General features: G+C 48.8%; 3 protein-coding genes across 3 annotated transcripts; 2 read left to right on the plus strand and 1 right to left on the minus strand.

Moving 5' to 3' along the window:
- Positions 1-3,248: 3,248 nt before the first annotated feature.
- On the minus strand, positions 3,249-5,797 carry PtA15_11A321 (uncharacterized protein; the record flags this gene model as incomplete). Its single annotated transcript, XM_053161218.1, has 6 exons — positions 3,249-3,916; positions 3,994-4,123; positions 4,325-4,393; positions 4,478-4,815; positions 5,277-5,701; positions 5,772-5,797. 6 exons carry the CDS (start codon positions 5,795-5,797, stop codon positions 3,249-3,251), a joined length of 1,656 nt encoding a protein of 551 aa, XP_053025186.1.
- A 292-nt stretch (positions 5,798-6,089) lies between these two features.
- Positions 6,090-9,008, plus strand: PtA15_11A322 (uncharacterized protein; the record flags this gene model as incomplete). The annotated part of the gene is made up of 18 exons (XM_053161219.1): positions 6,090-6,342; positions 6,406-6,498; positions 6,565-6,639; positions 6,707-6,803; positions 6,866-6,900; positions 6,984-7,007; positions 7,083-7,167; positions 7,229-7,302; positions 7,364-7,420; positions 7,572-7,675; positions 7,744-7,855; positions 7,933-7,991; positions 8,078-8,101; positions 8,174-8,275; positions 8,338-8,398; positions 8,484-8,641; positions 8,716-8,792; positions 8,870-9,008. 18 exons carry the CDS (start codon positions 6,090-6,092, stop codon positions 9,006-9,008), a joined length of 1,629 nt encoding a protein of 542 aa, XP_053025187.1.
- A 1,345-nt stretch (positions 9,009-10,353) lies between these two features.
- Positions 10,354-11,793, plus strand: PtA15_11A323 (uncharacterized protein; the record flags this gene model as incomplete). The annotated part of the gene is made up of 3 exons (XM_053161220.1): positions 10,354-10,579; positions 10,665-10,703; positions 11,789-11,793. 3 exons carry the CDS (start codon positions 10,354-10,356, stop codon positions 11,791-11,793), a joined length of 270 nt encoding a protein of 89 aa, XP_053025188.1.
- Positions 11,794-23,988: the final 12,195 nt, after the last annotated feature.

The raw sequence follows: 23,988 nt of genomic DNA on the forward strand, positions 1-23,988 counted from the left end.
CTTGGGTGGATATTGTAACTAAAATAAAGATATCCGTGACTGATGGATAATGTAACCTTAAAGTTTATGTTACAGTTACATTCCCAATTATGGGAAATGTAACTGACCACCCTTGCCAGGATCACCAACCAGAGGCCACTACACTCACACTCCTCTCCTGTCACAGGCGCCAAGGATATTGAAATTTAGTACCCTCTTTCACTGAACCTAGACTTGAAGACAGCATTGGATTGTGCGGGAGTTTGTGCTGGAGCCAACGGAGGGGGTTTACTAGTAGGACTGGCAGCTCTATTTTTCTTAGTACTCTTTGCCTTCTTTTCATTGTCCCAACAATAGGAGTTCCACTTTGGGCTTTTAACCAGGAGTTTCTAGAAGTGCAGATGTTTGAAGTCCGTCTGCTGGTCCTTGGTGTAAAGTTGGAGAGCGCGGCTTAACTGGTCCTTGACAGAGGCACCACTCTGGTTGAACTGTTCAGCCTGGTGAACCCATCCACAGAACTTGTTGATCAAGGGCTGCACATTGTTGCTCCATTGATTCTTTGAGCTTGCTGCTGGTGGCTGGTTGGATTGGATTTGTTATGGCTTGGTGATATACCACTGATACTTTTTCCCAGAATGTGCTTTGTTCCAACGGCAGGATCTTTGGATATCTGAAACCAGGCTCAACACAGCTCATATTCCTTGGGTTTGGTATAACTAAGTAGGCCCCTTCTTCTTTTGCTCTGGCTGTGTGGCTTGGCTCTTGTTGAGGGTGAGATTTGGATCTAAAGTAGCTAGAAAAAAGTCCCAGGACTTGTTTAGTCACCCAACAATGATGAAAATGATTGATGGAGTGGTTTTTTCTTCTTGGCATTGCAGTCAAATCAAGAGATGAGCTGGATTTGCTGATATGCATCAAGGTGTGGGGTGGAGATATCAGGGGTTGTGTATGGAAGGCAGTGCAGTATCACAAGAAGGTTTTCTGTGTGATATGTGGATGAGGGGGAAAATCCAGGGAGCTATATGGTCTCAAAGCTGGGACTGGTATAGGGCCCTGGAAGGGTTTTCCCAGTTTAGGACCTCCTTTAGCCCCTCCGGTGGAGGGACTAAGAGCATCCACATTGGTTGCGGATTAAGGGAGGATTAGCGTAACTAATCCTCCTTGGCAACCACATTGGGTCCGATTTAATTGGACTAAACTCCTCCCGGGAGTACGATTTGGAGTAAGCGGGAGTGAAGTTACTCCTTGCTAATCCTGGGAGTAAGCGCTGCATGCAGACACTCCTCCCCACCCAAAAGTATGCACCAAACACAGCTTACATAAGCTGTAGGTGCATACAACATATTTACACATCTTTTTATCCCACACCAATGCGGTTGCCGGCCGGGATTAGCGCTAATCCGGGTGTAAGCACCGATGCGGATGCTCCAAGCTTTTCAGCCTTAGAGACATTATTACATGTCCAAAAGCCTGCCCTTTTATCTTGTAAAATATTGCTATATTTATGTAGTAATGTAATTAACATTTTAATTATGGTGTTCAAAGTTGGTTTGCATAATTTTATGCATGCATAAATCATAAAATCATGAAAATATTTTGGTGAGGAAATTTTGTATCACATAATCAGACAGTCATATCCCCTGCAAAAAAGATTTCATGATTTTATGATTTATGCATGCATAAAATTATGCAAACCAACTTTGAACACCATAAATGTTTTATACTTTATTTTATGTTTATCTTTCAATATCATTTTTAAGAGCAGGGGCGCTAGAGAGTTGCTCCACACACTTGCGCTATTGTTACAATAGAGAAAAATGTATTTATGTAAATAATTCAATTTAAATGAGTTCTAATTCAATCCCAATTCTTTGCGCTATTGAGATGTGTACAAGCAATAAAAATCCTGATAAAATTCTAGAAAGAAGAGGAAGACTCCTCATTTTTCACATGTATTTTGAAGAGGGGGAAACTCCTTCCAAGCCAGGAGGGGTGACTAAGTCACCCCTCCTGGCATGGACGGAGTTTCCCCCACTTCAAAATCAGACCAGAACCAGGATATTTGCAATTACCCGTTGGCGCCAGCGCTTCTGTCTGCTAAAGTTTGAAGGCCTTACCCCAGTTACCCCGCTTCCAGCACACCTTACCTGCAAGTAAGTATCCTTCTTGGTAACGTAGAACATTCCTTCTGTCTCCTTTCTTAGGCATAGCTATGACTTGATCCCATCTTTTCCCTTTGCCCCATTTCCTTTCATCATCTGACTCTCACCATCCATGCACCGCACTCAAACAATGTATTGAACATAAACAAAACTTACTTTAATTATCTGTGTTTGGTGGTACAACCAAGAAACCCACATAGGTTTCCCCTCAAAAAGCCGCTGCTATTTTCCTTAAGCCTGATAAAGCAGGCTGCTTACAGGTTGCCCTGAATCAGGCCTTGCTCCCTTCCATTCGAGGAGGCTAGCGTCTCACGCAGCTTATATGATCCAACCCCAAGTTGTGGTTAAAATCAAGCGTAAAAGCTCGTGGAGAAGATCCTCATTTTCTTATGCTTCTTTATCCACAAAATTGCATTTCCTTGATCTCTGAAAACACAGCCGCATTGCCCCCACATCTTGTGTCCGCCCGTCACACAAGAGCCGCCGGCCCACAAAGCTGGGCCGGGGTGGCTAAATTTGGTTAGTCCCCCAATACAGGGCCCGCGGTGGAGAGGCTCTCAGCACCTCGTTCTCACCGTAACGGCCGCACCTCACGCGCAGGACATGCCCCATCCCGCATTACGCAGCATCCTTCGCGTTATTTTATTTAGGCAACTGGAATATATTGATGTACAATTGATGGGGACGGACAGGCAAAGAAAAGCGGGCCGGGAGGGCGCGCGGCAGTCTGCCGCGGGGCTGTTTGGGGAGGGAAGCTGGCGGGCGCCGGTGCCCACGCACACGTGCGGAACGAGAGAGAGAAAGAAACAGAGAGACAACGCCGTTGGCCACACGCACAGAAGGAGCCAGAAGACGACGACGAGGGGAGGGAGAGGAAAGAGCGTCTATGGTCGGCGCGCAACGCCCTGGTACAACAGATACACACATCTACGATACATACACATCCGTGTCTATCCACTGACGGCCCAGGAGAAAGAGAGAGATTGGAGATATTTATGGGTAAGCAAGAAGGGAGGATATGTTGGGCAGGTCTCTGGGACCGATAGGCGGGATAGTGAGGAAGAGGGGGGGGGGGGGGGGGGGGGGGATAAGGATAGGCGGCGGGGGCTAGACTGCCAGCGGATGCGAATAGACGGGCGCGGGAGACTGGGGGTCTTCGGGGTGGTTTCGGTAGAAGGGATGGTCGTAGAGTCTGGGGAGCTTTTCGTCGGGCATCGGGGCCGGCGGCGTGGGGGGCGCTTTGCGGGTGTCGAATTGGCGCTGGACGAGGGGGCGGATCCTGCGGAGGCGCATCCAGACGATGTAGGCGGAGAGGAGGGTGAAGAGGGCGGTGAGGAGGAAGACGGCGGCGGAGAGACGATGGTGGGAGCGGGTCTCGGCCGCGTGTGCGGAGCGCTCGACGCCGAGCGGGTCCTTGGGGTCCAGCCCGGGGTCGCCGAGCAGCACGCCGACATAGACCAGGGCGAATTGCTTGGGCAGGGTGACGATGCAGGCCACCGTGAAGACCCACAGGCCGATGCCGATCGTCGCTTGCATCGCCGTGCACACGTGCCCCGGCATCGCCGACGCCCGCACCAGAATCACCATCCCCAAGCCCCCCTCCCGCATCAGCTTCGCCAGCGACGCATACGTCACCGAGCCCGCTTCCGCCCGCGCAGACCGCCCGCTGATCAGATGCTTGAACGCATGGTATGTCAGGATCTCGCCCAGGAAGGTGCCCGCACAGGCAATCGCAAAGCCGACCCACAGCCCCCATATCATCCCTGCCACAAGGACTAGATCCGCCAAAAAAAAAAAAAAAAGGAAATCAGCGGGGGGTCTGGCTAGGGAGTGGCTGGCTGGGCCGGCTCACTGATTAGCTCGTGGCCGAAGAGCGGCGGGAACGAGACGATGATGAGCAGGACGGTGGGGATGATCCAGGACCACGAGGCCCGCTTGATCTGGGCCTGATAGGGCTTGAGGCCGAGGGCGACCTTGGTGTGCTGTTGCAGGGGAGCCCGACGAGTCAGCCAGAGATGGAGACCAGCAGAGAGGGGTTAAGGGGGGGGGGGGGGGGGGGGGGGACTGACGTAGGAGCTGAGGAGGGAGCTGAGGACAAGGACGAGGAGGAGGAGCAGCCACCAGCCCCAGTACTTGCGCTGGAAGGCCGTCCGGAGGGTCTGTTTCCAGTGGTGGTGGCGGACGAAGTGGAGGATCTCGAGGGCGGCCTGCTTGGCCTCGCGGGCCTCGGTCCGCACGGCGCGTGCGCAGCGCTGGTGGCGCCGGAGCTTCGGGGCGGGGGCGGGGGCGAGGAGGAGGGGCGGGGCGGGGCGCTTTTCGGGGGGCGAGCCGAGGACGGTGGGGGAGGATGTTCCGCTGCGATAGGTGAGTGGGGGGGTGGCCAGGGGCTGCGGGTGTGGGAGAGGATGGAGGGTGATGTGTTCTTTCCGGTACGCCGGGTCCGACGGGCTGGCCTTGTCCATGGTGGGGGTGGTCGACGGCCGGGGCTGGGGGTGCTGGGGAGAGAGGGCGGGTGGGGCCAGCGGCTGGTGATCATCAACTGGGATGGGCAGACGGCTGGTGGGGGCGCACGAGAGCCCGCTTATGAGCCCAGGAGGGTGGTCTCGAGAGTCGTGCAGGGCGGGTGCTGGTGGGAGTGGGGGTCGCGAGGGTTCTTCGCTGGACGAGTAGTGCTCTGCGGTGGGTGACGACGGCAAGCCCGGCGTGCGGGCGTGGCTGGCTGGCTGGTCGGCTGGCTCCATTGATCGGTGGCGAGGAGGCGTGACGACTGCAGGTCTAGTCAGAGGGGTGCATTATGGAAGGGTCGAGTGGGCATCATTTGCGGATACACTTGCTCCTCATGGCGACGAACTTCCAAGGGTGGACTCTGGTGGGGCTGGGGATGTTGAGTGGGTCTTTGAAACGGCGGGATGCCCTCACGAGACAACTTCCTCCCTCGGACAACCCACTCCACCGTTTCTGCGAGCCACGCCAGACACAACCCCAGACACCCTCGCTCGGCCGGAGTCAGCTCCAACCGGGCCTGCGGAGCAATCCACACGACACATCCAACATATCACTCCTCTGCATCTGCCGAACGACCAGCAGAAAAAAATGAATATGGGCATATGTCTGGAGCTCATTGGGCTCAGCGACCCCTCGTGCTGGTGAGGTGAGCTTCTCCTGCTCCGAGGCGAGCCACATAATCAATCGGGTCGATGTGTAACCGAGGCGGGCAAGCTGAGAAGTGGATCCGAGCCGGCGATCGACGCTGCAGCCGGGGCGGGTCGAGGGACCTAGCTCGGAAGGGGCGAGCCTGGTCGGCAGCTGCATCCGCTGGCCGGCTCTCCACAGCGACGAGCAGGCCCGTCCAGCGCGAACCGGCTCGTGCGGCACGGCGGATCCGCGCCTCGGTTCGCGCGCCCTGCCGGGCCCCGCACCATCCAGGAGTCCTCAACACAGGGCCACCTGCGCCCTCGGAAGACCGTAGTGGTGTTGGACGACTGCTTGCTCTAAGGCTCGCGGAATGGAGCGATATGGGCCTCTCGCCAACTCGCCCGGGAATCTTGGGGAGAAGTCTACTACACCCCGCAGGCTGGCCGATCGCTGGCCTGGCGCCCCTGCACCCCTCAGTAACAGCCAAGCACCGACGCGTGCCCTGGCGCAGGCTCAGGCATCCTCGCCGCTGGGGGTGGCGGGCCGCTGGGGGATCGGAATTATATCTCAGCCCATGTCGAGCAGACCCAGTCCACTTCAACTTCAGCGATCGTTCGCCAGCCCTTCTGGGATGATTGCTCTCCTAGTGGCGTCTATACACCAATATATAAAACCTATTCTTCTCCCCTTGAACAACCATCCCCCGCCCATCCTCCATTCTGACCACCAGAAACACTTGCTCAAAAAACAACACTATTCCAACAATCCACTTTCCATTCGTCCATCGACAACAATACCCACAAGAACAAAAGCATGCGCAACTGGGCCCCGCTCACGGTGGGCTCTGCGCTCGTCCTGGCATGCACGGTAGCCGGGTGGCCGTCGCTGGCCGAGCCGGCGGCGAACGACAAGCTCCGGCCGCGCCAGTCGTCACAGACGGTGTTCGAGGGCGCGCTGGCCACGCAGATCCAGGCCTCGCACCAGTCCGCCGAGGCGCTCGTGTACACCTCCGGCAACGGCCAGGCCTACGCAACGCCCTTCGCCGCCCAGCGCATCGGCACCGACGGTCCGTCTCTCCCTTCTCCTCCATGCTTCCGCCCCCGCGCCCGTTGATCCTTGCTCGCTGTAGGCCCCCTGCTGCTCCAGGATACCCATCTGGTCGACAACCAGGCCCTCTTCAATCGCAAAAATATCCCCGACCGCGTCGTCCATGCTCTCGGCGGTAAGCACACTCGCCGAATAATGAGAGCCCCATCCACTGACCCGTTCGGTGTTGTCTTCGCGCCAGCCGGCGCGCACGGCTTCTTCACCACCACCACCGACTTCGCGCGCCAGTACACGATGATGAGTCTTTTCCAACGCGGTGTGTTCTCGCTTCCTCCACGTCCCGCAAGCACACTCCTTCTGATCAAGCTCCGGCCCCGCATCAGTCGGCCAAACTACGCCGATCACAATGCGCTTCTCCAACGCCGGCGGCCATAAAGGCAGCCCAGACACGGGCCGGAACGTCCGCGGATTCGCCGTCAAGTATGGCCAGCTTTTATCGTCAAATCTGCCCCCGGTTCTTACTCTTTTTTTGTCGGTTTTAGATTCCGGACTCCGAACGGAAACTGGGACCTTCTCAGTGAGTTCTTCCCGCCCTCGCTCTCTCCCAACGGTTGTCTTCCCCACAACTAAACTGACACCCATAATGATTGGCGAGTCTAGTGAATAATTCTCCCATCTTCTTTCGTAAGCTCATTTCACATGGACGTGTCCTGGCGCGCAGGGAGCGGGTCGACGACTGATAGGTTTGGCTCTGCACAGTTCGAGACCCGGCCAAGTTTCCTGCCCTGATCCAAGCCGTAGGGGAAAATCAGCAAACAGGCCGGGCCGATTCGGATGCGTTTTTGTAAGCCTCATCCTCCTGTTTGAGTAAGACACGCGTCAAATCTGATGGGTCGTGGTTGCAGTGATTTCCTCGGCTCTAATGGCGAGTCTTTGCCCCAATACTTGCGCTTCCTGTCGGACGCTGGGACTTCTCAAGGTGGGCATCTCCTACCTTGACCACATAATAAGCCAGCTTAACTGGTTCAAATTCTTGACAGGCTGGCTCAAGACCGACGCATACTCTGGGCACGTCTACAAATGGGTCAAGCAGGATGGTCTGCCAATTTTCCAACTCTGTACCCACGAGGAAAAATAGCTAACACTTCGCACAATCTGTTCTTGTGACCAACAGGGACATGGGTTTACGTCAAGGTTGGTCCGATCATCTGTCCTGAGCAACTGCAGGCTGTTTGCCTTCCTCATCAGCTTGCCTCTCGTTTCGTCAGATCGTCTTCAAGAGCTCCCAAGGTGCCGCAAACTACACCGCTGCTGACCAAGCCGGCGTTGGCAATCCGGCGCAAGCCGCACAGGTGTGTGTGTGTGAGGAGAAAGTCGGGACGCTAGGACTTGCTTACGCTCTTCCATCCCGTTTCCGCAGGATTTGTTCGAAAGTATCAAGGCCGGTCAGAGGCCCGGATGGAAAGTATACGCCCAAGTCATGACCCCCCAAGATGCGGAGAAGTTCCGTTACAACGTCTTGGACCTTACAAGTACGCCTGCAAAAAAATGACCGCTCTGGATGCGCCCGGAAAACTCACGCCGATGTGTTGTTTGCTTTTCACGACAGAGGAATGGAGAGAGGATCTTGTGCCCCTGAATGAGATCGGAAAAGTCGAGTTAACTCAGGCGGGTCTCTCTCCATCTACACAATGTTCATTTAACTGCTCATTGGCTGATCCAAACCTGCCCTCCTTCCTGCGCAAAATACACAGAATCCTACGAACTACTTTGCTGAGGTAAGGACAACATGCACAGCTCCCTCAAGGATGTTGACCATGAGATTAATCTGAGGCGATTTTGCTTGCCAGGTCGAGCAGGCTGCTTTCACCCCTGGAAACATCATCGATGGATGGGAGCCCAGCGACGACCCTGTTCTGCAACTGCGTCTCTTTGCTTACACGGATGCCCAGGTAAGCGCTCGCGTATTTTTTTCTTCAATGCCTACGCCATGGCTGATGTAGCGTGTGTTCAGCGATACCGGCTCGGAGCAAATTACCAGCAGATCCCCGTCAACTGTCCTATGAACGCCGTTGGTACGCACCACCCAATCATCCATACATATATGCTTTTTCTTTGCCCTCGAGGCCGCACCTGACTGGAAGAGATTTTGGCTCAAAGCCAATTATCAGCGTAACGGGGCCGCTTCCTACCTGGGAAACCAAGGAAGTCGTCCGGCCTTTGATGCGAGTTACGCGCATCTGGCGGTGGCCCCACGAGCCTACAATAACGACAACCACACCATCTGGAAAAGCGGCGCCATTCGATACCTCAGTCAGGTATATCCATCCCCAACAGCGGTCGAAGCACGAGAGGAATGCTCATCGTTTCGCTCGCCCATCCTTCATCCCAGGTTTCTGCAGTCGACTTCGAACAGCCGAGGTATTTTTACGACAACTTGTCTCCGGATCAAAAGCAAAGTCTCGTAGGGTTAGTCACTAGTGATGGCTGAGAAGGCTACTGGCAGAAAGACTGATCAGTGAATCTCGTTGGCCGGCTCCACATAGGAACTTTGCGGGCGGTTTGTCCCAGGTCAAGAACCCTAGCGTCGTCAACAGAGCCCTGCAAGTCGTCCAACAAGCTAGTCCTGAGCTCGCCCAAAGGGTCTACTTCGCCATGTCCGCTTATCGGGCTCAATCTAGCTAACCTTTTTCCCGCTGCGTTCTCCCTCTCTCTGGAGACTGCAAAAGAAATCGCGACGGTTTTTTTCTCTTTCTCTATTTTATCCAAGTTCCTTGTATCAGAACTTCCGCCTTGAGAAACCTTTTCTGTATGTCCGTAGGTATATCGTCCAACCATATATTTATCCATGGCCCCCTTCAGTTGCATGGTTGATGTTTAGCTCATCCAAGATATTTATCTTCATTTGTGTGAATTTCTTGTCGGAAATCATCATTCATATCAGCACCTCGCTCTTTTCCTTTGCGGGGCTCGCGCTCTGCCAAGCCAACCAACACACGGTACTTTGGCATAATGGTGCGGCCCCGGGCTCAGCCTCTGTGACCTCTCTTTCCCGCTTACTGTTTCAACAACACCACTGTTCGGCGTCGACGGCGGAGGGCTCAGGTGTGTCGAGGGTGCGAGCATACCAACTCCCCACGCTTCTCGAGGCGCGTCTTGATCTTCTGGAGTCAGAAGGCTGTATTGTCCGGCCGTACCGTCCGACCTTGTCCGACCGTTTGAGTCGACAGACTCTGGACAAGTTGCGGATAAAGTATTTCTCAACAAGCTTTGTTTCGAAGATCGCGCTTCACCTTCCGTGGATCAGTTGCCACCCTGTAGTATTCAATGCAGAGGCCATGTTACATAGGCCAGTTTGGACCGCCATCTTTGCACCCGGAAGGTGAAACACAGTGTCCGAAAAAAAAGCTGATGTCATACACTCCAGGCGCGATTGGTGTCGGTCCCATGAAATCCTGCCGGTTACCAGATAAGGCCAGCCCGTCTACGCAGCCTCAAGCCCTACTGGACGACCCACCCTTTGATCCATCATGTGGCTTCAGTATTGTCTCCTTGTTTTCGTCTCGATTAGACATCTCATACTTGACACCCACGCGACGCTCGCTTGCTCCGATTCACGGCTTTGGCTTCCAGGTAATCCGGAGATTGATTTCTCGCTGGTTGTCAGGGACCATCTGGACAGGCAGGTGGCTGGGGGTTGTAGCAGTCAGACATGTTGGTGCAGCGGCTTAGGTATGTTCTCACCTCGCCCAAGGGGTTCGGATCTGGGCCCCATCTTCCTATCCACCACTAATCAACTGTCTCTCTCGTCACCCCCAACTCCTGCCCTTGTCTGTCGACTTGCATTGCTTGACTCTAAGATCGTAGTGGGGAGATTAAAAACAAACAAGCAATTTACTATTTCAAACAACAATTCAACACACTGCCCAGGGCCAAGCGCTATTTCGGACATCAAGCCAACAAACTCGAGCGTGATGAAAATAATGAACGTGTGAATCAAGCGTTAGCCTATCTTTTGCGTCACGAGTCCATGTCTCAGGAAGATCTAAACCAATGGGACCTAGAGATCGACGAGAAAATATCTCACTATCAGAAACCCAGAACGTTTCCCCATGCAATTCCCTATGCTCTTTGCACTCTCCTTCTGCAGAGGCGCGGTGATAAAAAATTCAGGACGAGAATCAAGGACATGGTGGAGGTCATTTGGTCAAAGTTTCCCAGTCAGGCAGAACTAGTGGACGAACAATGGGCGAGTGGTGGGTTTTTGTACATGATTTTTTGTTTCTGGATGACATTTGCATACTAAAATCTGTCTTCGCAAAACAACACGTCATCTTTCAGAGATCTATCACCCCTACATGGGTCTCAGTTCGCAATTTCGTTAGTCATCCAAAGTACACATCAGAGGAACAATTAGAAGTTTCATGATTCTGATCTTGTTTTATCATCTGCATGGTTCAGTCGAATGGAATCACTTCAAGGGACAGTTAAAAAATGAACCGAGGCTGCGCCTTCTCGAAGACGCGATAAGTGAAAAGAAAACACAGTATATTATTGAAAATCTGTACCCAATCATTGGAGAAATCTTCTCCAAAAACCCAGCAAAAGACCTATCTGCTCAGACTAGAGTAGCCTCAATAGCTGTACTCTATCATTTGTTGAAAACTGATTCTCATCATATTACTCAGCAAGTCACTCAACTCATCCGTTCACTTAGATCAAACCAACATGACTCCTTCTTCTTATTTGAACATGAGAGTGAACTACTAAACACTTTGCCAATACAATATTGACTTTCTTACCATGAGGATTTGCTTTCTGAAGATTTCCCCCCCTTTATCTAGTGATACAAATCTTGACTTGTCAAACTTCCATCTTGTCATTTTCAGAAGATGGATATGCACCACTATAAACATTTAAAGTTTTCCCAGCAATGATTCAAGCTTTGGTATTGGGAAAAATGATAACATTTTCTTTTGAAGATGCCCCAGAGTTAAAAACCAAGCCAAATTCAGCATGCTCAATGTGGAAATCCAATGGTGCCAGGTCATTGGCAGTACTGAAAAGGGATGAGTGCACTGTGTGTTGACTTTGAGGTGTTCTGGAAAACAATTAAGGTTGGGAGATTGGAAAGATAGCTATGGAGAGGGAATTTGTTGAGTTGAGATGACAGGGTTAGTTTTCTGTTGGCAGCGGTTGGCAGAATGAGGGTTAGAGGAGGAAAGGATCAGGAAGGAGTAGTCCAACAATAAGGGTCAAAGGATGCAAGCTAAAGCAGGATAAGGGGAAAGAAACAGCGCGGACTGAGAGGCTCAAATAACTCAGAAGACTTAGGATAAATAGGATTAGAATTCAGTGATGATGGTTGATCTGAGATGAAAAATTGGTGATAAGTGTTTGGATCTCCAGCCTCTTGAACTATGAGTGTGGGGTCCATGACATATACATGACAAATATATAAATAGGGTAAAACACCCTACAGAGGACCCCAGCAAGCCCCTACTAGACACCCTTACATGATACCCCGGGAATTTTCCATTTTGAAATGGCTGTAGTTTTGATTTTTTGGAGAGAACCAACTGTATGAAACCAACTACGTCAGTATGTTCAATTTTGCAAATTTTGGCATAGTGGATTGAAACAAGTTACGTAAGTAACATCTGCAGCCATTTGTGGGGGTTTGGGATAAGAAAAGTGCAAAATTGACCTTCTGGTTATCATTGCTGATTAGGGTGTTCAAAGTTGACTTGCATAAAATCATAAAATCTAAGCTGAAAAAAATATGTACCACCCAAACACTCAAATTAGAGCACCATTTCTAAAATGGTACATATAAAATCATCATTTGAAAATTTTATGATTTTATGATTTCATGTATTGAAAATTTTATGATTTCAACTTTGAACACCTTAGATGTATTCAGGGCATAGCACGGTGGTATTTGACGCGTTTTTTGGGCCCCTCGAATACTGATTCATCGAATATTCGAGTATTCGGAGATATTTGACGGAAAAACTTCCAAAATACATTAAAAACACCAAAAAATTACATTTTTTGTGTTTTTGACTTATTTTGGCCCATTTCTGGGCCATATAATTTTGAGGGGGTCATCCTTCAAACATATAATGGTGCCAAAGGCGCTTATAATATTGCCAGAGGCATATCTCATAATGGCGGACGCACTATTCAGAGTGCCGGACGCACTTTTCATAGTGGCGGACGCACTTTTGATAGTGCTGGATGCACTTTTGATAGTTCTGGATGCACTTTTGACAGTGCCGGACACACTTTTGATAGTGCTGGACGCACTCTTCATGGTGGCAGACACACTGTTGATAGTGGCGGAATCACTGCCAGATGCACTTTTGATAGTGCCGGACGCACTCTTCATAGTGGCGGATGCACTTTTCACAGTGACAGATGCAATTTTGATAGTGGCGAACTCACTATTCAGAGTGCTGGACACACTTTGGATAGTGGCGGACTCACTTTTCATAGTGGCAGACGCACTTTTCAAAGTGGTGGACGCACTTTTCAAAGTGGCGGACGCACTTTTCAACGTGGCAGACGCACTTTTCAACGTGGCGGACGCACTTTGCATAGTGGCAGACGCACCTATTGTAGTGGCGGATGCACTTTTCAAAGTGCCAGAGGCAGATTTTCTTGTGTTGCATCAAAGGGGCTGGTATAGGGCCTGTGCAAACTCATCTGGGGCCTTTGGGCCCCAGAGAAGCTTGCATTGGCCCTCTATGCGCCCCTTTGAGCCATTATTTGAATTTTTTCAAATATTTGAGCTTAAATTTGCCCAGGCATTATTTGACTTGAATCAAATTTGAATACGAATACTCGAATCAAATCGATTCGATGTGCTATGCCCTGGATGTATTACAAAAAATGGATTAAAATCAACAATAAATCACTTTCAGAAGCCTTTCAAACTTTTGTCAACCCTTTTAATGCAACATGGGAGCAGGAGAGAACAGGAAGTAACTAATATGTATGCACACTATGTTTGCACCTTTAAGCACAAAGACAAGTTGAAACAAAACACGTAAGTATGTCATTCTTTCCCTTGGAAGGGAAGACCAGATTGAAACAGGGTATGTCAGTATGTCCCAGAATAAAAAAATCCCAGAAGTGTCCATTTGAAACAAGTTTCACAGGTTTACTTAAGTATCATTTTTGCCAAAAAAATCATTTTGAAAAAATTTACGTGAGGGTGTAGCTAGTGGGGGCTTGCCAGGGTCCTCCCTACAGCTCATAACATTATCCCCCCCCTTTAATTCCCAAGCCTTCCCCTTTTCTTTTCTGATCAATGGTAAAACATAATAATAAAATCATCCTCTTTTGGCTTTGCATTCTTTCCCCAAGTAGTGTTAAAAAAAGGGTCAGCCTAAATGCACTCCAAAAAAATCCCAAAAGCACTCCAAAAGTGAGTGTATGGAGTGTGCACTCCAATGATTGTTGGAGTACAGTGGGTCATCTAATGTTTTTGGCACCACATTTTTGTTTGCAGAAGCTCAGCCCACAGCTTTCAAGACATGAAATTGGCCACAGAGGTGGAAAAAAAGTTCCAAAGAATGATTATGAAATAAAAAAAGGGGGTTGAGAAATTGACTCCCAAAAATTAAAACATTGACTCCCAAATCGAGTTTATGTCGCGCGGACCGCCGCGCGACGTCTTTCCCGGGTCCCCATGACCCAATTTTGACCCGGGGGCATTTTGGGAGTTGATTTTGTAATTCCGCAATCCCAAACGGGAGTCGGAATTTTAATTTCACAAAAAATGCCGGAAAATAAAGAAAAATTTATACCTCCGCACTGGGGAACCCAAAGCCCCCCAAAATTTTACAGCACTCCAAATACACTCTCTAGAGAATATGTTAAGCTTCACGGCATTAGCACACCTCAGGGAGACCCTGTGTAGCCGGGGGCAGATTTGGCGGATTTCCTACTAACGCAATGTGCCATGTCCTGAGATACGGTGATCCAAATGCCCCCAAAATTTTACAGCACTGTAAATACTCTCTCTAGAGCATATTTTAAGCTTCACGGCATTAGCACACCTCAGGGATACCCTGTGTAGCCGGGGGCGGATTTGGCGGATTTCCTACTAACGCAATGCGCCATGTCCTGAGATACGGTGATCCAAATGCCCCCAAATTTTTTCTGCTACATAAATACACTCTCTAGAGCATATTTTAAGCTTCACGGCATTTGAAAACCTCAGGGAGACCCTGTGTAGCCGGCGGGGTGGTTTTGGCAGATTTCCTACTACTTATCCTCACTTGAACCCTCTATATCTTCTGATCAAGAAGAGATAAAAAAAAAGGAGGAAGCTCAAAGGATTCTCCGCCCTCCTATCTACAATTACCAATACAGACGGCAAAAATATTATCTCAGGACATGGCACATTGTGTTAGTAGGAAATCCGCCAAATCCGCCCCCGGCTACACAGGGTCTCCCTGAGGTGTAATAATGCCGTGAAGCTTAACATATGCTCTAGGGAGTTTATTTAGAGTGCTGTAGAATTTTGGGGGCATTTGGATCACCGTATCTCAGGACATGGCGCATTGCGTTAGTAGGAAATCCGCCAAATCCGCCCCCGGCTACACAGGGTATCCCTGAGGTGTTCTAATGCCGTGAAGCTTAAAATATGCTCTAGAGAGAGTATTTACAGTGCTGTAAAATTTTGGGGGCATTTGGATCACCGTATCTCAGGACATGGCACATTGCGTTAGTAGGAAATCCGCCAAATCCGCCCCCGGCTACACAGGGTCTCCCTGAGGTGTGCTAATGCCGTGAAGCTTAACATATTCTCTAGAGAGTGTATTTGGAGTGCTGTAAAATTTTGGGGGGCTTTGGGTGCCCCAGTGCAGAGGTATAAATTTTTCTTTATTTTCCGGCATTTTTTGCGAAATTAAAATTCCGACTCCCGTTTGGGATTGCGAAATTACAAAATCAACTCCCAAAATGCCCCCGGGTCAAAATTGGGTCATGGGGACCCGGGACAGACGTTGCGCAGCGGTCTGCGCAATGTAAACTTGATTTGGGAGTCAATTTTTCAATTTTTGGGAGTCGATTTCTCAACCCCCTAAAAAAAAGTAAAAATAAAAAAATGAAAAATGTGGAAATTTTTCAATTCCTTGCAAATTTCTCAGAATGTTCATTACTGTTCAAACCAAGGGGGGGGGGGGGGGGGGGGGGGGGGGGGGAATTAGAGAGCACAGTATGACATGCAACAATAATGATAAAAAATGAAAATTTTTGAAACCATTGCCAATGATTTTTATTGGATAAAATAAATTGAGTCAAATTAGTGGTGATTTGGGCTACAGTCCCTGAGTTCAAATGAAATTGGTTGATAACCCATCCACCCAAAAAATCATTGAAAATGGTTTCAAAAATTTTCATTTTTTATCATTCTTGTTGTATGCCGCACTTTGCTCTTTAATTTCCCTCCCTTGGTTGGAACAGTAATGAAAATTCTGAGGAATTTGCAAGAAATTGAAAAATTTCCACATTTTTCATTTTGTTTATTTCATAATCATTCTTAGGAACTTATTTTCCACCCCTGTAGCCAATCTCATGACTTAACGGCTGTGGCCTGAGCTTCTGAATTCAAAAATGTGGTGCCAAAAACATTAGATGACCCACTGTACAGACTAGAGTACTCCAAGTCAATTGGAGTGCAGAACTGGGGACTCAAGACTCTTTGGAGTGCACCACAAAGAACTCCAGTGGCCAGGAAATGTAATGAGTGCCCATGAGTCTCACTCCATCAGATTGGAGTGCATATCCCCAGCACTCCATTCCTGATATTTCTCCTCCTCAAAAGGGGAGTGCAGTACTGTGCACTCCAGCCAGAGCTGGAGGGCCTACAACTTCAACCGGGCTATGTACAAACACACCCCACTTGATCCTCCTGATATCCATGACCATTACAGACCGGCATTGAGCAGATTAACATCTCCTCTCAATGACCGCCGGTCATTGAGGGAAATCACACCTCTTGATGACCGGTCTGTGCCGGTCATCGAGGGGAGTAACATCTCCTCTTGATGACTGGTCTGTGCCGGTCACCAAGGGGACTCACACCTCTCAATGACCGGCGCGGACCGTTCACACCTCCCAATGACCGGCACAGACCGGTCATTGAGGGGACTCACACCTCAATGATTGGTCACACCGGTCATCAAGGCTAATAACACCTCTTGATGACCGGTCATCAGCGGTCATTGAGAGGTCTCACACCTCTCGATGATTGGTCAGACCGGTCATCGAGGGGACTCACACCTCTGGATGACTGGTAATCACCGGTCATCGAGGTGAGTCACATTTCTTGATGATTGGTCAGTCCGGTCATCAAGGGTAATAACACCTCTCAATGACCGGTGTGTACCAGTCATTGAGGGGAGGTGCTATTCTCAATGAACGGTTGGTCTGACTGGTCATCAAGAGGAGGTGCTACTCCTCTCAGTGACCAGCACATGTTGAAATTACTCAGGTGAAAAGAATTGTGTGTTGTGGGATTTGAACCCACAACCAGCGGTGGGCAGATACGTTACAGTACGTTACGGTGGTCATTTTGGATACCGTAACTTTTTTGAATATCCAATTTGCTTTGTTTTGGATAACGTAACCCCACTATGCAAGTAAAGTAACGTACTGTAACTAAATTTCCTATGCCAGTTTTTACAGCCCCAATAACGTACCGGTGTGGTGATTACTGCACCCGTAACTTAAATTTGGCGCGTTACGATACCCGTAACTTAAATTTGGCGCGTTACGATACCCGTAACTTAAAATACAGCGCTTTTATGGTCCTGGTGGGAACCGGGGTCCAAAAAACCTTGATTAATGAGCGACAAAGCGGGGAATTGAACGCGCGGAGCGCAGCAGAGGCAGCAGGCACCAGACTGACCCCTGCTGACTCGACTATATCACATTGTTCAAGGCACTGGATAACGAATAAGTAGTACAGTTACGATACCCGTTATCGTAACTGGTCCTGTGTTACCCCCATATTTGAATTGGGTAACGTACTCGCTCCCCCAGTTATCCGTAACTAGGCGATAACGTAACGTAATTAGTTACGTTACGGGCAGCGTTACCCAGATGGGTAACGTATCTGCCCACCGCTGCCACAACCTTCTACATTCATGAGAGCTGCTCTTATACCACTGAGCTAAACACACAGTTGGTCTTGCTGGTGATTTTTGGATATTAGATCATATAGCTTGGCCCCCTCAAATGGGGCTTGAGGCATATATTCCAACACACCCCTTTGCTTCATGCACCATGAACAAACTATGAATATTGCATATGCAAATCATGTATGTTTGTCATGCATCATAGATAATGATTAATGCATAACAATTATGAAAATTGAATATTGCATATGCATATGGAAGCATGAATATCAAGTATTCACAGGGTTTAGCCAACTTTAATTCAATTCACTGAGAGCATCCGTACTGATAATGTGTTGAAATTACTCAGGTGAAAAGAATTGTGTGTTGTGGGATTTGAATCCACAACCTTCTACATTCATGAGAGCTGCTCTTATACCACTGAGCTAAACACACAGTTGGTCTTACTGGTGATTTTTGGATATTAGATCATATAGCTTGGCCCCCTCAAATGGGGCTTGAAGCATATATTCCAACAGCACAGACCGGTCATTGAGGGGACTCACACCTCTTGATGACCGGTGATTACCGGTCATTGAGAGGACTCACACCCCCCGATGACTGGCACAGACCGGTCATCAAGAGGACTCACACCTCTGGATGACCGGGCAACACCGGTCATTGAGGGGACTCACACCAGCTCACACCTCTCGATGACCGGTCAGACCGGTCATTGAGGGGAAGTGCTACTCTTGATGACTGGTCTGTGCCGGTCACCAAGGGGAGTAGCACCTCCTCTCAATGACCGGTCAGACTCAGACCAACCGGTCATTGAGAATAGCACCTCCCCTCGATGCCTGGTACACACCGGTCATTGAGAGGTGTTATTACCCTTGATGACCGGACTGACTGGTCATTGAGAAATGTGACTCACCTCAATGACCGGTGATGACCGGTGATCCAGAGGTGTGAGTCCCCTCGATGACCGGTCTGATCAATCATCGAGAGGTGTGAGTCCTCTTGATGACTGGTCTGTGCTGGTCATTGGGAGGTGTGACTGATGACCGGTCCGCGCCGGTCATCGAGAGGTGGGAGTCCCCTCAATGACCGGTAAAGACCGGTCATCAAGAGTAGCACCTCCCCTCAATGACCGGTCATCACCGGTCATTGAGAGGTGTGACTGATGACCGGTCCGCGCCAGTCATCGAGAGGTATGAGTCCTCTGGATGACCGGTTGTGTGCCCCTTGATGACCGGTCCAGACTGGTCATTGAGAGGTGTGATTGCTGTGGGCACTCCAAAAAAAAAGGAGACTTGGAGTGCACCCCAATGTGTGAGAATTGGAAGACTTAAAGGTTTATTTCACATTGAGTCAGGATACGAGTGATATACAGTTTATGGTAAAGTAAAAAGAAAAGAGGAGACTGGTGGTGTACCTTAAAGGGCAGGGTACAATTTAGTATGGCACAAGTGTATAGAGTATAAAAAAAAAGGAGTAGCGCGTGACGGGCTTTTAAGGAAAAGGGGATAGCTGAGGTACGTTGCGAGGTCGTTGTACAATAGCTGATGATAATGCTGACGAGTCCGTGAAGAAGGCAATGTCACTAAACATGTGATGTGACGCCCCAGAGTCGAGAACTGCTGCTAAGGCTTTGGTGTTGATGGAGAACATGCTGGCCGTGGTGACATCAGCAAATGCAGGACGCTCAAATTTGGAGGAAGATGGATTGCCTTGTTGTTCCGCGGTGGCTGTGGAGTTGTGTTGAGCGGGTTTGGGGGGCAGATCTCAAACTGGTCAAAGTTCGGGGTGGAGAGCCCAGCATTGTTCTTTGGAGTGGGCAGCCAATGGATTGTGATTTCTCTTGCAACGGGGCGGAGGTCTGGCTCTTGTGCTGAGTGCAGTCGCCGTTTGTTCTACAGGAACTTTTTTCTTTGGTGGTTTGCAGTCTTCTTTGGCGAGGTCTTTTAGTCAATCCATGAGTAGCAAATGGTTGTTGTTCATTTCTGGATCAAGGGCAAAAGAGTCGTTCAGAGCGCGACGACTGGTACCAAGCTTTCCGATGATATAACTACAAATATCTCGACTTTGCATAGGATGACCAATTGAGGCAAAGTTGGTGAGACATCGTTGGACGTCATCGAGGAAGTTCAACATGTGTCCTTTGTATCTAACGTTCTGCCAGTCTGTCAAGCATTGATTGAAGCGGATGGTAGTGTATCAAGCAAAACGGTCAGAGATCTTCTTCCACAGGAGATTGAAAAATTATGGAGAACTGAAAATGCATTTCTCTTTAGACACTTTGTTCTTAGGCTTGTAGAGCTAGTTACAAGATTGTTAAGCAGGTGAAAGAGTTTTACCTGAAAGCAGTGCAAGTGGCCGCCGCTGACTTAGAGGTTGAGAGTAAGAGATTGTGAGGTCCGTTTTCTGCGCGTCACCGTTGAGCCGTTAGCCGCTTGTTTCCTCTTCTATATTTTGGAGAGTAAGTGTTCTCTTACTTGGCCGGGTTTTTCCCCAGGCTTGAGCCTTTAGCTGAGACGGTCCGATAGAGATGCGCTTCCTACGCTTTCTGTTGAACATAGTGATTAGCTCAGCTTCTCTTTTTCTTGGCCTTTGTCTCTAGCTCATGACCTTACCACTTACTTATCTCCTTTCCTGTTTGGTTGGGAGTGTTCGTGGTTTGAGTCTTGTTCTTGAGTTCTGATGCTGCAAGTAACACGGTCGAGCGTTTTAGCCACGACTAATTAGTTAGCTGAACAGTTCACTCTCACTCACCTTCGGTGTTGGATGTGATCCTGTCCAGTAACGACGATTGACGGTACTTGTCCGTTTTTTCGATCTTGCTGTCCTCGGTAGATGTACCTGCTATCATCAGAGTTGATGAAGTCAGTTTTCCATCTCCGCGGGCAGCTTGGGCTGCGGAAAGAGGTTTGCTTTGCTTACCTGATTCCGCAGCTTTTGTGGTTCGCGGCGCTTTCCTTAGATTGCGCCGTTTGCCGAGGTCTGTATTCTTACAGAGATAACCGCTATCGTCGTTTTCCTCCTTGACGATATCCACAAAAAGCCGGTCAGAGAGTTTCATGGCAATGACGCCGGCCGAGTTGTTGAGTTGCTTCTTGACTGCTTGAGCGGGGTTAGGGACAGGAGCAACTGTGATGGTTGTCCATAGGTCTTTGTTCTTCATGAAGTTGCGCATTTGAAGAGACCAGAGAGGATAGTTAACGTTGCCCTCCAGGGTGGGGAGGCAGGCGAGTTCTTCTTTGGATGCGATGCTGTTGGCCATTTCGTCGCTGCCCTTGTAAGTCTTGTTTTGAGGATTCAAGTGTTGCTCGTGGAGTCCACCAAGACTGTAAATCTGTGAGAATTGGAAGACTTAAAGGTTTATTTCATATTGAGTCAGGATGCGAGTGATATACAGTTTATGGTAAAGTAAAAAGAAAAGAGGAGACTGGTGGTGTACCTTAAAGGGCAGGGTACAATTTAGTATGGCACAAGTGTATAGATTATAAAAAAAAAGGAGTAGCGCGTGACGAGCTTTTAAGGAAAAGGGGATGGCTGAGGTACGGTGTGAGGTCGTCGTACAATAGCTGATGATAACAATTGGAAAGAGAAGCGATTCAGGAGTGCGGCGAGTTCTGTGGGAGCAGTTGAGGGGAGTCTGGGATGAGTGAGCAGGAGCAGGAAAGAAACGTGAGGAAAGTGAGTCGGATGGCCTAGGAGCGATGAAGGTGGTCAGCTTTTTATGTCCATTCTTCATCACGCAGGTAGGACATCTGCTTTGGTAAAGTACACGCTGAGGGTCTGCTTGCAACTCAATTACATGAGTCCGGTACAGACAAAAGAGGGAAACGCCACGGCTGGTAGGGCACAACCGGTTGGGGCGGGGTCTTTGTCCATGCTTTCATTGCCTGTACAAGACGGTAGGCAAGGGTGTCAGTTTTGGCTGTTGCTTGTCTTCAGAACCGGTTCAGGCATTGGTCTGGTTGGATTGGGAGGTATGTAGGAACTTACTGGTCATGGTGTGGCTGGTGGTTGCTTCAGGATTGTCAGCCATGGCTGGAATGGTCAGAGGGGTTGTTACCGGATCAAGGCTTTTGTTTGGGGGACCCAATCCCGAACTCTGACACAATGCACTCCATTTGGTATTTGGCAGCTGGAGTGCAAAGCCAAAATCCTTCACTGAAAAGGTGGAGTGCTTGGGCTTGCACTCCTTTTTCTTGGAGTGCATCTAGCTGCACTTTTGGTCAAGTTTGGAGTACCCAGTTGTGTACTCCAATAAACATGGAGTGCCCATCTGGGGACTCCATGTTTTGGGAGTACAAAATCAAGGCACTCCAACTTTTTTGGAGTGCTGGCCCCCCAAAGCCAAAAATGTGGAGTGCACAAAGTAAAAGTTTGGAGTGCATTTAGGCTGACCCTAAAAAAACATGTGGGAAAAAACTTTCCCTCTCATTTCCTTGGTGTCACTGTCTGCCTCCATGATTGTTTTTGTCAAATCTGCCCACAAGAACAGATCTCTGCAATTCTTCAGGTTTGCCACTGGTTCCCATGAGTTTTCCTCTGGCCCAAATCATTTCCAGCTGACCAGGCATTGAATTTTCTGCCCTCTTCTAACATTCCAGCATATCTTCTGTGAGAATACAAGCCCGGGCAAATGGCGCAGCGCTCATAAATTGAGAGAGCGGCCAGGAGCTACATCAGCTGCGGAACATGGTAAGCAAATCCCACCATTTCCGCAGTCCAAAGCAGCAGCTCAGAGATGCAAAATTAACACACCAAATTTGGTGTATGCAGGTCCAACTCCAGCAAGCAATAGAATTAGACTCAAGGAAAATCACAACCGTCAATCACTTTCAGATAGAATATCCAAAGCTAGCACCAAAGGTAAGCAGCCGGTCAAGCTTCTGAAGTGTTGATCTAGATTTTGTGCTAATGCCACATCCCAATAATTCCTTAGGCATTGTTGTATACGCAACAGGAAGTTTTGCTATTTTAGTCTTGTGTTTCTTTATTCCGCTTGGAATCTAACAAGACTACTCACCAATTGGTTCTCCTACTCTTTGAGTGAAATTGGTTTGGTCTGTCTTTTCCTGTTCAAAAATGTCTAAGAAATTATTGAAATGCAGAATTAGCACAACATCTAGATCAACATGTCAGAAGCTTGAACACCCACTTACCTTTGCCACTAGCTTTGGATATTCTATCTGCAAGTGACTGATGGTTGGGATTTTCCTTGAGTCTAATTCTATTGCTTGCTGGAGTTGGACCTGCATACACCAAATTTGGTGTGTCAGTTTTGCATCTCTGAGCTGCTGCTTTGGACTGCGGAAATGGTGGGATTTGCTTACCATGTTCCGCAGCTGATGTAGCTCCTGGCTACTCTCTCAATTTATGAGCGCTGCACCGTTTTCCCGGGCTTGTATTCTCACATCTTCCACCTCCCATTTGTTTCTGCCGCAAGTGTGATCAGATCCAGTGTATTGTGGATTGATACCTGCAGAATACAGGGTGTACTCCTTGTTTGGAGAGTGGAAGTGAGTGTTAGCTTGTATGCATATTTGGAAATTCTACTAACTATTAGAAATGGTCCCAGCCAGCAGTGATCCAGCTTTGTGCTGGGAACATACTTCTTCTGTCCATTCCACACAAAGCTTGCCAAACTAGTGCAAGGTTTCGGGATTGGCCCAGGTGGCCCTCTATTTTGGTGTTTGACTACTTTTCTGGATCTCTGCATCATGAGAGAAGGGTCTGCCAGTAACACAATTTGTCCCTTATTGTAAAGGATCACATCTGCCAGTGAATACCTGTTGGACTTGCCTGAAAGTGTGGAACTCTCACACAGGGGTAAGGAGAGCTTGGAGGGGAAATGTAATATGCCACAGAAAAAGAAACATATGGGCTCTTGAAGGGCTGCCCTCCTGGAATAAACTCAGGGAGTTAAACTTGCACTCCCAAAGACCCACGGGTGCCTAATACCGGCCAACGGGTACTACTATGGGCTAGGTCTAAGAAAAAGGAATTTCTGGCAGTTCCTTTCTTGATTTAATAAGACAGATTTTCACTAGATCTGGGATTTAATTATCTTCAATTTGGATTAGATGAAAGCTGATCAATATTTACATAGCATGGGAAAAAAGAAAACAAGAATGGGCAAGAGAGGCCTCTTTTTTCAGAGAAAAAACTAGTCTGAGGTGTGAAATAATTTGCTGATTGGGAAAGCTGTGCAATGTGAAATGAAATAATTTTGAGTTATGATAACTTGGCTTGATCCAGATTAGGCAAGGAAATCACATCTAAGAAAAGATTTGCTACATCAACATGTAGTACATGTGACATGTAAATCATTGTGGGGAAATTTTTGATGTTTGTAAACATGACTCAAAGTAGCTGTATGCCAAGACATGAGTGGGATAAGTGTGTAATTATGATAAAATATGCACTACTGTTGGCCCTTTCTGCCAGATTGACTGCCACAATCCTTCTATATGTCCATTTTACACAGGTACTGGAGGACTTCCTGTCAAATTTGGATAAAT

This window comes from Puccinia triticina, chromosome 11A (assembly GCF_026914185.1).
Source record: "Puccinia triticina chromosome 11A, complete sequence".
In the NCBI taxonomy this organism is placed as follows: domain Eukaryota; kingdom Fungi; phylum Basidiomycota; class Pucciniomycetes; order Pucciniales; family Pucciniaceae; genus Puccinia; species Puccinia triticina.